The sequence below is a fragment of the Melospiza georgiana genome, chromosome 8 (genome assembly GCF_028018845.1).
Source record: "Melospiza georgiana isolate bMelGeo1 chromosome 8, bMelGeo1.pri, whole genome shotgun sequence".
Taxonomy (NCBI): Eukaryota; Metazoa; Chordata; class Aves; order Passeriformes; family Passerellidae; genus Melospiza; species Melospiza georgiana.
In genome coordinates, this window is record NC_080437.1 from 3,972,010 (window position 1) to 3,987,415 (window position 15,406).

Below are 15,406 nucleotides of genomic sequence, written 5' to 3' on the forward strand. Positions count from 1 at the left end.
GGGGATGGAATGAGATGAGCTTTAAGGTCTTAAAACCCCATTTTGTCCACAAAACCCTCGAGTGCTTTCCAAGGGCACTGTGTGTGTCCCCTGCAGAGCCTGCAGCAGAAATAAATATGATAACAGAAGTGAATTAAATGGGCAGGATAATTTGGAAGTGCTTGTAAGTATTTGGAGAAGCAGCAAGTGCTGTCACTGATAAGGGCCAAGTGACACCTTTTGTACTATCAGAGAGGGACATGAGGAGTTTTAATTCCCACGTTGTGACAAACCCAGTACCTCTTAAAAACAAGGCTGAGAGCGTGCGAGAGGCAGCTGGAATTGTGTTGCACAGTGCTGGACCCTCAGGCACTGCCAGTTTAAGTCAAACGCAATGTTTTAAAGGCAAAAGCACGTCTGGAGTGATGCAGAAAGCAGCTGCTGCGGGTTAGGCACGGCGTGGCTCCCTGCAGGATGTGCTGCTGGAACTGGCAGTCCCGCAGCCTTCCAGGTTTTATGAGGCAGCAGCACTTCTGTGTTTGTGCTCCTGGAAACGAGGAGGAAAAAAAGGAAAGAAACCCCGCCTTTTATGGCCCTGGGCAGCGGGACAGGCGCCAGGGCAGCTGAAGGCCGGTGAATTCAGGCCAGCAGCCTGCACCTCGTTTCTCTGTGCACGCTCTGGATGAATTCCCAGGGGAATTCCGAGGGGTCGGAGCGGGGGTTGCCTTCAATTTCGGGGTGTGACAGCTCCGTGCCCGTCCCCACAGCGGGCACAGACAGCTCTCCCACACACCCCGGGCAGCCTGGGCAGCGGGGGCGGCTTCATCCTGCCCCTCGCTGCCTTCCTCCCTCCTAACTCCTGTCTGTGTCCCGCAGGCTGGCCCGGGGTGCCATGGCAGCCTCCTCCTCATCCTCCTCGGCTGGCGGAGTCAGCGGCAGCTCCGTGACGGGCTCGGGGTTCAGCGTGTCGGACCTGGCGCCGCCCCGCAAAACCCTCTTCACTTACCCCAAAGGAGCTGGGGAGATGCTGGAAGGTGATTGCTGCTGCCCTTCTCCTTCCCCGCTCCTCCTTCAGCTGCTGAACTTCCCACCCTGCTGGCAAAAGCTGGAGGTAGAGAGGAAGCACCGGGGTTTGGTTGGTCCCGGCTTTCCCACCAGTCCATGAAGAAGGGATTTTTCTGGCTGTCACCTCCTTTTTATCTCCATGACAACACTTCAGACCAGGAAGTATCTACCTGAAAGGGAACATGACGGTGTTAATTGCTCATTGTTAGCTAATCCTTTGATGTCGGGCAGGGGTTGCTGCGGGGATAGCTGAGACAGGAATATTTTTCTTGGCAGAAGTAGTAATTTTCTTGGTTTGGGTTGGATTTGACTGGGTTAGTCCAGGCGGCAGCTTGTCTCCTTGCCAGCCTGCATCTGGGTGCCCGAGCCCTGCCACCAGCTTCATCGGGATTGTGGAAGGAGAAGCCCAGGAAGCTCTGGGTGAGGGAGGAAGGGCAGGTCCTCCAGGTGACAGAGTTAAACCTGTGTCTGCTCCCCTTGAACTTCCCTTGTTACCGTGGCACGACTGGAGTGTCCCTGTGGCAGCCCAGGGCAGCTGGGAGCTGCTGGCTGTGCCGTTGAAGAGTTGTTTTCATTACACATTAGAGCCCATATGCCAGGCTATTGAAGTAATTATGACTAAAGGTTTGCTCACAGAACTTAACAAGCCCTCAAAACAAATTAAAGTAATGAAGCACCTCGTGTTACCAAATAGACAGGCAGCTGTTCCTCCTGAGAGCCACTCAGCAGGACAGACAGGGAATTGGAGGAGAGAATCCAACATTTAGGTTGGAAAAGGCCTCCAAGACCATCGAGTCCAGCCTGTGATCCCACCTTGCCAGCAGCACCAGAGCACTGAGTGCCACGTCCAGTTATCCCTTGCACACCTCCAGGAACTATCCACCACCTACCTGGACAGCCCCTTCCAATGTTTTTCCCTGAAAAAGTTCTTGCTGATATCTCCACAATGTATTTGGGGCAGCACTTGTGAGAGGAAGCTCTGAGCACAGTGAAACTCCAGCTCTTTCCTGGGGTTCAGCTTTGGATTAGGTATTTCCAGATTTTTGTCTTTGAAACTGCTCTCCAATTGTTGTGGCACAGAGCTTTAAATGGGTTGTGCTTTGGGCTGACCTCTTTACCAGGATCACAGCGGTTCACCTGCTCTGGGTGGCAGCAGCAACCAAACACTGTCCCTGGTGCAGGAAGCTCTAGACTGGCTTTTGAATTTCTGACACCAAAGGTGATACACTCATTCTTTCATCAGGCAGCTGCCAGAGGAGAAGCTGCAGTTTCCTCTTCAAAAATTCCCACTGTCTGACTGATTTTTATTGCTGCTTTGGCTATCTCACTTGTTTCTAAATAAACCCGTAGGTATTTTGGGGTTTTTTAGAAGGAGGCAGTAGAAACTATGGCAGTGCTTGGTACACAATTAGCTGTGTTTCCCAGATTGTTTTCCCAGATTGTTTTATTTCTGAGTCACTTACATGATCAATTACTGACTTGGATGGCAAGATACACATTATTTGAAACTCTGTGTAGGGTTATGGTCTGAGCCCATGGGACATCCTAAAGCATTCTAAGGACACGAGCGTCTGAGCCCTGAGGGAGTCAGAGACTGCCATAACATTACCTGGCTTCTCCTTAGCTTAACTTCTATTTAAAATGGACTAAAATTGCTTGTCAGAGGGAATGTAACAGAATTCCTCCTGGGATGTCTTCCCAGGCAGCATCAGGAAGCAGCCAAAGCCCTGTGCAGGGTCTGTAGTCAGCACAGGGGAAAGTGTCAGAACAAGGCAAGAGTCAACCCACACCTCAAACATAAAAACAGGAGGTCAGGGGCTCTGAAGGCTGCTCAGCCTCAAACTGGGGTTCAACCATCTCCTTGTTCTGTTCACAGATGGCTCTGAGAGGTTCCTGTGTGAGTCTGTGTTCAGCTTTCAGGTTGCATCCACGCTGAAGCAAGTGAAGCACGGTAAGCGTGAGGCTCGGGGAGGGCGGCGGGGGCAAAGCCTGCCCTGCTCCGGGCTGTCAGCCACAAGAAAGCAGCGTGAGTGCTCAGTCAGGCCACCACCGAGTCCTTTTGCCAGCCCTATGCAAAGCGCTGGGAGCCCACAGAGGCGGGGTGGGAACGGGCTGTGCCTCCGACGCTTGTTTATCCCTGGCTGTGTGGCAGCACAAGGTGAGGCGGGAGGAGGAGGAGGAGGCTCTGGGCAGGAAACGCCCACGCTCTGATCTGGCCCGGCACTGAGTGTCTCTGCCTGGGGCACAGGGACGCTCCACTGCACCTTTGTTTCTCTGCTGAGCCCTGTGGCCCTGGCAGGGTCAGGTGAGGTTTCCCCAGTCACTGGGGAGGCAGCCGCGCGTGGCGTGGCGTGGCGTGGCGTGACAGGGCTGAGAACACTCCCTGCCTCCCCAGGGAGCAGCCTGACGTCCTGTTTGAGCCTCTGCTTCCCTGCCAGGCCCTTTGCCCTCACCCAGGTGCCTGTGACCCAGCCGTGGGCTGGGCTGTGTCACAGCTTTGGTTCTCACAGAGCCCAGCAGCAGATCCTGTCTGCTGCTCGAGGGTCACATCCTCTCTGGTCCCCACCTCTGTCAGCCAGAATGGTACTTCCACCTGTTGTCTCTGAGTGGAGAGGTTTCCTGTCCTCCTCCAGCTGTGAGGGTGTGCAGCAGCTCACAAGGCCGTGATCCTGTATTTCTGCACCAGAAAGCACAGCTGAGCTCCAGAGCCATTGTTTCCAGAGCTCTGCTGTGGCTGCAGCTACCAGGGGCTGCTACACAGTCTGGCACCCCAACAGACACCAGCCTTTGGGAGTGTGGAGCACCTCTCTGTTTGCTCCCTGTAAGAAAGTTGGAGGGCTTAAAAAAAAAAGATCAAGGTCATCATTTTTTGGCTTGTTTGTTTGACAGTTTCCAAAAGGGTGCAGGAGGTGGGGTGAGAACAGTCCCTCTTAAAGCACCCACTGCTGCAGTCAGCACAAATCACACACAGTTTATGTTATGCCTCTTGCTAGCCCTGGGCCGTCTCCCCAAGAGGCTGCAGTGAGCTTACAGCACTGTTAGACCTCAGCAGAGCTGGGAGAAGGGACGTTCCCATCTCTGCATCACTGCAGCACATCTAACTGAAAATGGACACTGTGTGCCCAACTGGTTATAAATAAATCTGAGAGGAAGATGTTGTCTGGGGACCTTCCTCTCATCAGCAGGCTCTGGTTGCAGAGCCTCTCTGCCACCCTCATCCAGGTCCTCCTCCAAGGACCTTCATCAAAAGCACAGTTCCTCCTGCTGCACCCAGCTCTACCATGGGCTGACCAAGCCCTCTCTGAACTTCTCTGTTCTTCTGCACTATAAATATTTATGCTTTATGAAATGAGCTTCATCCTGTTTTCACCCCCGTACACTAATGGGCCTGATGTTTCCCTGTTGGGACTTGAATGTACGTGGCACGGGCAGGGATGGGTAAACACACACTGGGGCAGAAAAGCCTGTCCCTGCTTTCTCCTCGCTGTTTGCACAGAGTGGGTTTCAATTCAAATGGGCTCCGTGGGTTCCATTCTGCCCTGCTCCCCACTGGCAGCTGGGAATTTGCATCTAATTGAAAGCTTTAATTGCACTGCCATTGCAAACCACAGTTACCTTTGAACTCCTCGCAGATCAACAAGTCGCAAGGATGGAAAAACTTGCTGGTCTGGTGGAAGAGCTGGAGGCAGATGAGTGGAGGTACAAGCCAATAGAGCAGCTCCTGGGATTCACTCCCTCCTCAGGCTGAGCGTGTCTGGATCACTGCTGTCAGGGAGCAGAAGAAAAACGTTCCCTGGCTTGGCTCCAAAACACCCCCCATCTATCAGATGCTGGCAGCTGCATCGGCAGGATGGGGCTTTGGGTTTTTTTTTTGAGAGTGGGGATCCCCAGTAAAGCTGCCAATAAACGGAAATGATGAGATTCTGTAGGTCCTTCCAGGCTGGCAGGGCTTGGTTTCTGTAAGTTAGAAGGCAGGATCAGCTGTACAGCCCCTGGATAATCTCTGTGTTGTTTACAGAGGGGGCACAGGGACAGTGTGGGGAGGGCGACCTCGTAACTCGACCTGGGTTCCTGCTGGAGCGCAGCCGGAGCGCTGGGCGAGCGGGGAAACCCTCTGGAGCAAGTGCCAGAAGCACTCCTGAGCCCCTGCCGTCCTTCTGGGGATGGACACAGACTGTCCCAGCGCTGGGTGAGGGGACAACGGTGTCACCTCCTGCAGCAGTGCCTCGGCCACTGCTCAAGCCCTTCCCTCTCCATCGCCGTTTGTCTGGTAGCGCTGGCAGGACACTGCTCGGTCTTTTAATACCCTGAAACTTTGTCCTCTTAGTTCTGTATTCGATTTCTCTGTGACAATAAAATAACTCTGTCTTTGAAACTCTTTGTCTGGTCTGATGAGGGAAACAATCAGCTGTTTGGGAGTTAGGAGGTTTAGTGAAGCTCAGAGGCAGATCAGCTGTCATGATGGAGACTGAAGTTCGATGTGAGAGGAACCAAACCATACTGAAAATTGGCTTGGTTTAAGTCAGATTTGAATCCTGGTTTAACTCAGCCACAGGAGAAGACCCTGGTTTAAATCCAACCATTTTAATAGTCTTGTTTTTCGGTTGTACTTCACTTCTGTTCTTGGAGGGAACTGGATTTCCATGTTCTGGCGTAACCATTTCAACATGTTGATTTTCCATGGATGAGAGCCTTCGCCCCATGGCTCTGCTGGCCAGCAGGGGGTAGGAGCAGCACCGTATGCAAACAATTATTTGATTTACTGCTCCAGATGCCTAATTTTTCCATTTTCAACATCTCACGAGATGATTGTATTTTGTACTCACTATTTCAGCCCAGCCGCATCTGCATTGAAACAGATTAACTGGGATCCGTTCCCATTTCAGATCACCAGCAATTAGCTAAAACTGAGGGGGGGAAACACACAGCCACCTTCTGTGTGTGTTGCTGTGCATAAATCAGTTGCAGTGCCAGAGCCAGCTGTGGGCAGTGCCGAGCCTCACGCTGCCTGAGCCGCGGTGAAGCCGCAATTCAGCTCCGTGGAAATTCACCACGCGGCTGCGGGAGCGGCGCAGGGCCGTTCTCACGTAGGGCTGAGCTCAGCTGAGACTGTCCCACGCTGCCTGAGCCCCAGCCCCGGCCCCAGCCCGGAAAACCTCCTCCCCAGCCTTGGAGAGCTGCCAGGCCCTGCTCTGTGGGGGCCTCCTGCACACTCAGCGGCTCACACGTGATGGCAGGCGGGATTCACACTCCATCCATCCCAGATGGGCTTGCTCGGGAAAGGAGGGAGCGCTTCAGCTCTCCACTTTTATTTGCTCGGTGCCATCTGTTTTTAATCCTGCTCACTCCAGCCACCTACATCTACCTTGGCCAAACCTGCCAAAATTCTCACCCCATGTCATTGTGGGGTCTGGGAGCGGAGCAGCAGATCCCCCAAACTCCCTCACCCACACCCGGTAACCCCTGCTCGCTGACCCAGCGCAGTCAGGCACAGAAAGAGCTTTTCCTTTTCACTGCTCTACTTGGGAAACTTTCCACCCTGCCAGCCCTCCTGGGATGCCAGGGGCTCTGTGCCTGCAGCTCTGCCCAGGGGATGCAGTGCCCCAGCATTGCCCAGACTTCCCCATCCAGATCCAGAACACGGCGGGGCTGAGATTTATCCCCCTCGCCCTCCTCCCATTGCTTGTTTTGCAGCAGTTTCTTGTGCTGGGACAGAGCAGGAGCAGGGAACGTCCCCAGCTCTGTGCTGTACATGGTGTGTTTGTATGTGTGCCCAGCACCAAAATAGACACATGTGTGAGAGCCATTGAGAGGAAGTGAAAAGTTCACCCTGTACAGTACTACGAATGCAAAAACATGTTGTTGGCCGTTCCCTCCTCCCTCTCAGTAAACACTTTATGTAAGGCAGGGAGAACTGGAGGGATCCGTACGGGCAAAGCCTGCCACACTCCCCCTCCTCCAAACCCAGGTTTTCCCTGGCAGCTGGAAACTCCCGGACCAGCCTATTTCCTGCCTTACAGATCAGTGGGCTGAGCCAGCGGTGGGTATTTCTCCTTGGGGTGTGGAAGCCCCACGTCCCCCTGGCCCGGGGTCCCGGGAGCTCGGGGGGCCGCAGGGGGGAGGGAGCCCGGCAGCTGCCAGAAAAAGTTGATGCGGGGAGGGGAAATAGAAAAAGAGCCGAACAAAGAGCCTCGTTCAGAGCTGCTGTTGGTTTTCCTGTGGGTGCTCGCAGCAGAACGTTATGTACCGGCACAGGCCCCGCTCACACCTCCCCTCCCCGGCTCCTCTCGCCGCTGGCCAGGCCCCAGCGCCGGCCATGGAGCCAAGGCACGCGCTCGCCTGGCTGCCCGGGCAGGCCGCCCGCAGGGAGGGCCTCTCCCAGCATCCAGGATGCTGCAGTGTGGGGCAGCACCCCCAGAAACACCCTCTGCCATCTTCTCCCCCAGAAGAACCCGCGGCGAGAGGAGTTTCACAGCCCACACCCTACCAAGGACACAGTGCCCACCTGGAACTCAACCCAGCACTCAACCCAGCACTCAGCTCGGCGTCCCGGCTGCCAAAGCCTGGCCACCACCCTCATGGTTGCACGTTCCCCGTTCCCCGCCCGGCTCCTGCCGCTGCCTGTCCCGGGGCGAGCGCCGGGCCCGCGAGGTTTGGCTGTGGCACAGGCCTGCCCGGCCGGCGGCACGCCGGGACCTGCCACCGCGGCCCACGCAGCCACAGCTCGCCTGCCGGGCTGGCCAGGGGCTCGGGGGTGCAGGGTCACCCCACAGCTCGCCTGCCGGGCTGGCCAGGGGCTCGGGGGTGCAGGGTCACCCCACAGCTCGCCTGCCGGGCTGGCCAGGGGCTCGGGGGTGCAGGGTCACCCCTCGGTGCCTGTCACCCCCAGCCACCACCAGGGACCCGCTGTGAGGGACGCCCACCCCACCAGCACAGAATAAACCATGGCCTCAGCCCCTCTGTTGCTTGGACACAAAGGATCCCAGCAGTGTCAGTGCCAGCCCCGTGTGACAAAACAGGGTGTAAATTTAACTAAAAGCGATTTTTTGGGAAAAAAACGAAGCCAGGGGCTCCTCCATAACAGTAGCCCATGGGGCAGGAGTTTGCTCCCCACTGCACAGTGTGCAGCGACGTGAGCCAGAGCACTCGCTGAGCCCCTCAGTACATCTCCTCCCTTCCTCCTCCTCCTCCTCCTCCTCCTTCCCAGCCCCCTCCCCTGCAGCCTGCAAAGCGCTGAGCTCAGCACATCGGGCCAGGGGCCCGGCCAAGGACCCTCGCCAGTGCCAGCCGCTCCCCCGGCTCCTGCTTAACCCTTTGCACTGCCGGGCTGGGAATCAGAGCGAGGGAGTCAATCCCAGCCCAGACACGGAGGGCAGGCCCGGCTGGGACAGACAGGCTGGGAACAGGCTGTCCAGAAAGCCTCAATCCCTGCTCTCCCAGAAAGGACAGCAGGTCAGGGGGAAACACACGCTGCTCCTGCACAGAAACCACGCCGGGTGCGCTGCCAGCAGCAGCACCAGGGGAGGGGAAGCGCAGGGATTACCAATGCTAAAACTTTGCTTTCCAGCCCAAAACCATTCCTAGAGGCCCTGCTGCAGAGGAGTGGCCTGGATCCCAGCTTCTTTTGGGAAGCAGAAGGAGCTGCCAGCCCCACATTGCCTGCCCTCCCCTCCCAGCTGGGTTATTGCAGGGATCAAAAATTACATTTCCCTTTAAAACTTGCCATCGCACCAGAGCTGCTTGCTCTGCTGCCTACTAGGAGATGTTATGGCAAAGAAAGAAAAATATTTATGCTTGGCTCTAGAATTCCAGCTTATTTTTAGCAGGGCGCCTTCCCTGTGGTCCTTTACCTCTTTTTTGTTTATTTGCTGCTTCCCCCCCCATTTTGACCCCCCAAACCAGCAAATCCTCCTCTATTTTCAGCCTCAACCAGCCGACATTTGTACCATGTCTTAGTGGCTGTGGGAAGAAATAACCCATGAGGTGCATTTTGTGAAAAACAGGATCCCAAGCAGCATCCCGCTGAGTGTGCAAATGTTGAGGTGTATTTTTAACAGCTGGGGGCTGGGAGATTGTTCATTTTTTTTTGTCCCAAAACCCGAGGGAGTATCTCTGCAAGCTGTGGGCGCAAGCCAGGACTTGTTCCCAGCTCCCCGCACCTCTCCTCTGCTCCCTGGGATGCTACCCACTCCCCAGCCCGGACTTCCACGCCCAGAATGCAGATGGATTCAAGCTGTGACCCCCAAAAGCAGCTGCAGCTGCCGATGGGGTGCCCGGAGCCCTTTGTGCCCCTTTGGGTGGGAGCGGGTGGGGCCCCGTGTGCCCTGTGAGCCCTGCTGTGCCCTGTGTGCCCCCTGTGCCCCGTGTGCCCCGCTCCGCTCCGTGTGCCCTGTGAGCCTCGTGTGCCCCGTGTGCCCCGTGAGCCCCGTGTGCCCCGTGAGCCCCGTGTGCCCTGTGAGCCCCGTATGCCCCGTGTGCCCCGTGAGTCCCGTGTGCCCCGTGAGCCCCGTGTGCCCCGTGTGCCCCGTGTGCCCCGTGTGCCCTGTGAGCCCCGTATGCCCCGTGTGCCCCGTGAGCCCCGTGTGCCCCGTGAGCCCCGTGTGCCCCGTGAGCCCCGTGTGCCCTGCTGAGCCCCGTGTGCCCCGTGTGCCCCGTGTGCCCCATGAGCCCCGTGTGCCCCGTGAGCCCCGTGTGCCCCGTGAGCCTCGTGTGCCCCATGAGCCCCGTGTGCCCTGCTGAGCCCCGTGAGCCCCGTGTGCCTCGTGTGCCCCGTGTGCTCCGTGTGCCCCGCTCCGCTCCGTGTGCCCCGTGTGCCCCGTGAGCCCCGTGTGCCCCCTGTGCCCCGTGTGCCCCGTGAGCCCCGTGTGCCCTGTGAGCCCCGTGTGCCCCGTGTGCCCCGTGTGCCCCATGAGCCCCGTGTGCCCCGTGAGTCCCGTGTGCCCCGTGAGCCCCGTGTGCCCCGCTCTGCTCCGTGTGCCCTGTGAGCCCCGTGTGCCCCGTGAGCCCCATGTGCCCTGTGAGCCCCGTGTGCCCCGTGTGCCCCGTGAGCCCCGTGTGCCCCCTGTGCCCCGTGTGCCCCGTGAGCCCCGTGTGCCCTGTGAGCCCCGTGTGCCCCGTGTGCCCCGTGTGCCCCATGAGCCCCGTGAGCCCCGTGAGCCCCGTGTGCCCTGTGAGCCCCGTGAGCCCCGTGTGCCCCATGTGCCCTGTGAGCCCCGTGTGCCCCGTGAGCCCCGTGTGCCCCGTGTGTGCCCCGTGTGTGCCCCGTGTGCCCCGTGAGCCCCGTGTGCCCCGTGAGCCCCGTGTGCCCCGCTCCGCTCCATGTGCCCCATGAGCCCCGTGTGCCCCGTGAGCCCCGTGAGCCCCGTGTGCCCTGTGAGCCCCGTGTGCCCCATGAGCCCCGTGAGCCCCGTGTGCCCCGTGAGCCCCGCTTTGCTCCGTGTGCCCCGTGTGCCCTGTGTGCCCCGTGTGTGCCCCGTGTGCCCCGTGTGCCCCATGAGCCCCGTGTGCCCCGTGTGTGCCCCGCTCCGCTCCGTGTGCCCCGTGTGCCCCGTGAGCCCCGTGAGCCCCGTGTGCCCCGTGTGCCCCATGAGCCCCGTGTGCCCCGTGTGCCCTGTGAGCCCCGTGTGCCCCATGAGCCCCGTGTGCCCTGTGAGCCCCGTGAGCCCTGTGAGCCCCGTGGCCCTGTGAGCCCTGCTGTGCCCCGTGTGCCCCGTGAGTCCCGTGTGCCCCGTGAGCCCCGTGTGCCCCATGAGCCCCGTGAGCCCCGCTCCACTCCGTGTGCCCTGTGAGCCCCGTGTGCCCCGTGTGCCCCGTGTGTGCCCCATGTGCCCCGTGTGCCCCGTGTGCCCCGCTCCGCCCCGTGTGCCCTGTGAGCCCCGTGTGCCCCGTGTGCCCCGCTCCGCTCCGTGTTTATCGCCGGGCTCTGATCCCCGCGGGCTCGGCAAGGACAGCAGCCGAGATAGAGCCCGGGCTGCCTTCGGAGCCGGCTCAGCCCCTCCGATAAAGCCGCGGGCAGCGCGGAGGGAGGACAAACAAAGCCCCTTATCTGCCACCGCCTCCTTCGCTCCGCAGGGGCTGCCCTGGGAAAGGGAAAGGTCACGGACGTGGGGACCGGCACGGCCGCGGGGGACAGCGGGGCACACACCGGGGCTCGGCCGTGTCCCGGCGGGAGTTAGGGGGGGCAGATGGGGGTGCCACAGCCTGGCACTGAGTGAACCCCATCCCTGATTTAGGGGACACCAGGGAAAGCAAATGGGGTTACCCCAGTCTGGCAGTGAACAGAACTCCATCCCTGATTTAGGGAACACCAGGGATGGCAGATGGGGTCACTCACAGCCTGGCACTGAGCAGAACCCCATCCCTTATTTAAGGGAGCCCACTGAAGGCAGATGGGGGTACCAGAGCCTGGCCAGTGCCCTGCTCAGTAGCAGAACCCCATCCCAGCCTGGCCGTGCCCTGCCCCCGCACCCCTTGATCTCCAACAAGGTTCACTCCACCGTCCGTTCCTGACTTAGGAAAGCGGGACAAGGCCAGGAACGGGACCCCGGCACCCCGGTGTGCTGCCGGTGGGGCTGGTCCCGGAGCGGGGCTGCAGGGCTCAGCCCCATCCGCGCCAGGGCAGCAGCACCCGCCGGTGCCACCGCGCAAACAGCCCCTGGCAGACGGGGCGGATCGAACCCCAATAACCCATAGGGGAACCCTCATCGGCTTCCCGGCCCACGGAGGGTCGGGGACCGCGGGGACGCGGCGGGTGTCCCCCGCCCCACCGGACCGTGATGGTGTGCCCGGGCGGTGGGCTGGCCCGGGGGTGCTGTGCGGACCGGGGGGTGTCCGGGGGTGCTGTGCGGGCCCGGGGTGGGTGCGGGGCAGCCCCAGTACCCCGGGCCGGCCCTGACGCAACCGCGGCTCCCGTTTGCAGCGCCCGAGGCCGCGCCGGCCGCCAGGGGGCGTGGCCTGTGGAGGGGGCGTGGCCTCTCCGCTGTCACCGGGCAGGAGAGACGCCGCGGACGTGCCCCGCGCTCCCATTGGCGGGCGCGGGGAGGGGGGCGTGGCCAGGCGCGCCGCGGCTATATAAGGGTGGGGCGCGGGCGGTGTGGGCAGAGCGGCGGCGGAGCCGGGCCCGAGCGGGTGGTGCCGTGTCCGGAGCCATGCCCGGGCTGTGGGAGCGGCTGGCGGGCGGCGAGCGGGGCCGCTTGGAGACCTCCGACTGCGAGTCTGTGGGCAGCGCCTCCGGCTCGGAGGGAGGTGAGTGCGGGCCCCTCAAGGGCCGGAGGATGGATAGATGGGTGAGGGTCCCTGGGCGGAGGGGTGGAGGTGCTGTGCCAAGCCCCCAAAGCCCTGGGTCGGTGTGTCCCAGAGCACCCCTGGTACAGCCCTGAACCGCTGCCATCGGTGTCTCGGGGTTCTGAGACCTCCGGCGCTGACCCGCCTCTGTCCCCTCCGCAGATGCCGAGTACGCCGAGGGTGTCTCCCTGCCGGACATGGACCTGGAGCTGCTGCACGACCCCGAGGACGAGCTGCTGTGCGCCAGCCTGCTGGACGAGGTGCGGGCCGCGCTGGGCCGGGCCCCGCTGGGCTCCAAGCGCTGCTGGCGGCTCCTGATGCCGGCCCAGCTGCAGGCGCAGGTGCGGGCGGAGCTGCTGCGCCTGGCGTGCAGCGAACCCTGCGGGCTGCGCGGGGCCCTCCTGGACCTGTGCGTGGAGCACGGCAAGGCCTGCCACGACGTGGGGCACATCGCCGCCGACCCCGGCGTGGTGCCCACCTTCCAGCTCACCCTGGTGCTCCGCCTGGACTCCCGCCTGTGGCCCAAGATCCAGGGACTCTTCGCCTCGGGGCCGGCCTTCGCGCCGCTGAAGCTGAGCACGGGCTTCAGGGTGATGAAGAAGAAGCTGTACAGCTCCGAGCAGCTGCTGATCGAGGAGTGCTGAGCGGCCGCGCCGGAGGAGCCATTGCCGAGTGCTTCGGAAGAGCCGGGCAGAGCGTGGCGGCTCCTGCAGCCGCTGTAGTTTAGTTGGGCTGGAGTAGGGCTGTAGGTGGAAGTAGCTGGGGCGGGCCGAGCTCCCCATGGCCCTGCCCGAGCCGGGACATCCCTGCCGTGGAGCAGCCGGGACGTCCCGGGCCGAGGTCGCTCCCTGCCGTCGGTGATTGCGGGGTGATCCCGGCGCTTCGGAGGCGGCAGCGGGGCTGCTGGAGGGGTGCCGGGCTCCCGATGCCTGATCAATCAATCATGGGGTTTTTTTTGTAAACCAGGATTGTAATCAATGGGGTCTCGGGGAGGGGAGCGCGGCGGCCGAGGGGGTCTGGATCAAAGGCCGAGCCCGGCTGGAATTGTGTCTTTGATCGGGAGAGGGGCCGGAGGGCAGGACCCTGGCCCCGGCACGCTGGGGGCGCTCCGTTGGTTACAGTTTACACTCATACACTTGATGTTCAAGTGCGACAATTCCTATGCAATCGTGTCGGGTGGTTTTTTTACTTTTCTAATAAAACTTGTCTTGATTGATAAGCTGCCGTCTGTCTCGCTGTTGTCACCTCTGCTGGGGGAGGGATGATGCAACCCCTGCTCTGAAATTCCCAGCCTTTCCCTGGCAGGGCAGCCCTGCGGTGGGAGCTGGGTGTTTTTGGGAATGGTGGGGAATCCCAGTGCACCCATGGGAGCCACGGGGCTGTGACTCAGGGGCTGAGTCAGGACCCCGAGCTGCTCCAGGAGCCCCCAACACCCAGCGAGGCGCTGCTGCTCCTCCCGGGCACCCACGGCCGGGAATTGGGGCAGAAACCCAGGAGAACGGGCTCAAACTGGGACTGAGGAGGAGGAGGAGGAGGAGGAGGGTCACACCTGGCGGGGAGGGGGAGCACGGCCCAGCCCAAACACCCTCTGCAACACCGAGGCCAATTACCCAAACCTGCAATTAGAGGCCTCGGGGAAGAGGCTTTCACTCAAGGATAATTGAGCTGCTTGGCAAACGAGGAGCCCGTGGAAGGTGTGGGGGGATAAAACCAGTCTGAAAAGCCATTTCCATTCACATGTGAGCTCCTCCTGGCTCAGCCTTGGGTTGGTTTTTGTTTGGATTTTTATTTTTAATACCCCTGCAGACAAACTGTATCACTGTGGACAGACAAACAGTGACTTTTTGATGAGCATTTTCACCATAAAAACCTTGTTTTTGATATTAATGACCCATAACTGGAATTTTGGAGCAGAGGTTGCTCACTGGTGTAAACATCAGCTCGCAGCAGTCAGGACAAGGAGCAGAGCCAGGCTCACACAGCTGGGAACGCACCTTTACACAGACATACACCTGTGCAAAGAGGGGGAGGATTTCCCCTGAAATGCTGGGGTTTGGAGCATTTCTCAAAGGATCACATGCCAGAGCACGCCCCCTCCACGTGCGGGGCAGCCCCTGTGGGTACACCCAGCACGAAGCCAGCCCTGGGGACACGGAGAGGGGCGGAAAGGGAGCTGCAAAGCCGCAGCTCCTGGGGCAGCCCGGGCTGGGGGCAGCGCCGATCCCAGGGAGGGCGCAGCAGGAGATTGGCAGCACCACCAGCCCTGCCCCTGGCTCTGGCAGTGAATTTACAGCTCCAGAAACACGGCGAGTTCTGAACACCCAGCTCCTGAAGGGGCGGCCCTGCCCCTGTGCCGCCACAGCAGCGTCACCCCTGCTTGTCACCCCCACCAGCCACTCTCAGGGAAGGCAAAGGGCTCTGCATCCAATTTTTTAAATGATCACACCAAGAAAACAAAGAGAAAACCCCACCAAAACTCCCAAAAGCCAACACAGCCTCTGTCCTGCGGGTGCCCACCAAAACATTCTGTGTGGCACCACCCAGTCACAGCCCCAGCTATGAAGGTGAAACTTTGCTTTTATTTATAGCAAAATGGCCTTTCCCTGAGAAATTTGGGGGAGCCTCAAGGTCCCTGGGGTTTGGCAGCTCCCTGGGAGGTGCAGAAGCTTCCAGCGAGGCTGGATCAAATGTCTCCCACGGCAGGGGTTACACAGAGGGATATTTTGGGACCTGGGAAGAGTTGGGCTATTTGTGGCACCAGCATCAGCCCGGGGATCCCAGGTGCCAGCAGAGGAAAGGGAGATTTTTGGGGGCATCAGCAGCAATAATGCAAGTGAGGGTTTAAATCCCAGGATAGTGCTACACCCTGGTGGTTTTGCTACCAAAAACAGTGATGGGGGAAGAGGGGTCTCCTTGGCTCCCTGCCTGCCAGAGGAGGACGTTCCTGGAGCACCTGCCTGCCTTTGATGCCTCCCTGCCTTTGGCAGCCGCCCCAATTAAAAGCTTGGGCTAACGAGCTAATGGGCAGCTCAAAGCACCCACAGCTTTGGTGAGTGGGCAGGGACCAGCACACCCTGAA

General features: G+C 60.1%; 2 protein-coding genes across 2 annotated transcripts; both read left to right on the forward strand.

Annotated features, from left to right (window-relative positions):
• The first annotated feature begins 553 nt into the window (after window positions 1-553).
• On the forward strand, window positions 554-5,419 carry ANAPC16 (anaphase promoting complex subunit 16). The gene is given in 5 exon segments (XM_058028602.1): window positions 554-598; window positions 600-640; window positions 856-1,013; window positions 2,921-2,995; window positions 4,677-5,419. Coding segments are annotated over 5 exon segments (420 nt in total). The 5' UTR covers window positions 554-568; the 3' UTR covers window positions 4,793-5,419.
• Window positions 5,420-12,151: 6,732 nt separating this feature from the next.
• DDIT4 (DNA damage inducible transcript 4) lies at window positions 12,152-13,546 on the forward strand. The gene is made up of 2 exons (XM_058029301.1): window positions 12,152-12,288; window positions 12,490-13,546. Exons 1-2 carry the CDS (start codon window positions 12,192-12,194, stop codon window positions 12,969-12,971), a joined length of 579 nt encoding a protein of 192 aa, XP_057885284.1. The 5' UTR covers window positions 12,152-12,191; the 3' UTR covers window positions 12,972-13,546.
• The last annotated feature ends 1,860 nt before the right edge of the window (window positions 13,547-15,406 follow it).

What these genes read in the sequence shown, in the direction of transcription:
- DDIT4 (XM_058029301.1), top strand. Translation starts at nt 12,192, where the DNA reads ATGCCCGGGCTGTGGGAGCGGCTGGCGGGCGGCGAGCGGGGCCGCTTG. An exon ending in CGCCTCCGGCTCGGAGGGAG is followed by an intron (nt 12,289 to 12,489) that starts GTGAGTGCGGGC and finishes TCCCCTCCGCAG; the next exon opens with ATGCCGAGTACGCCGAGGGT.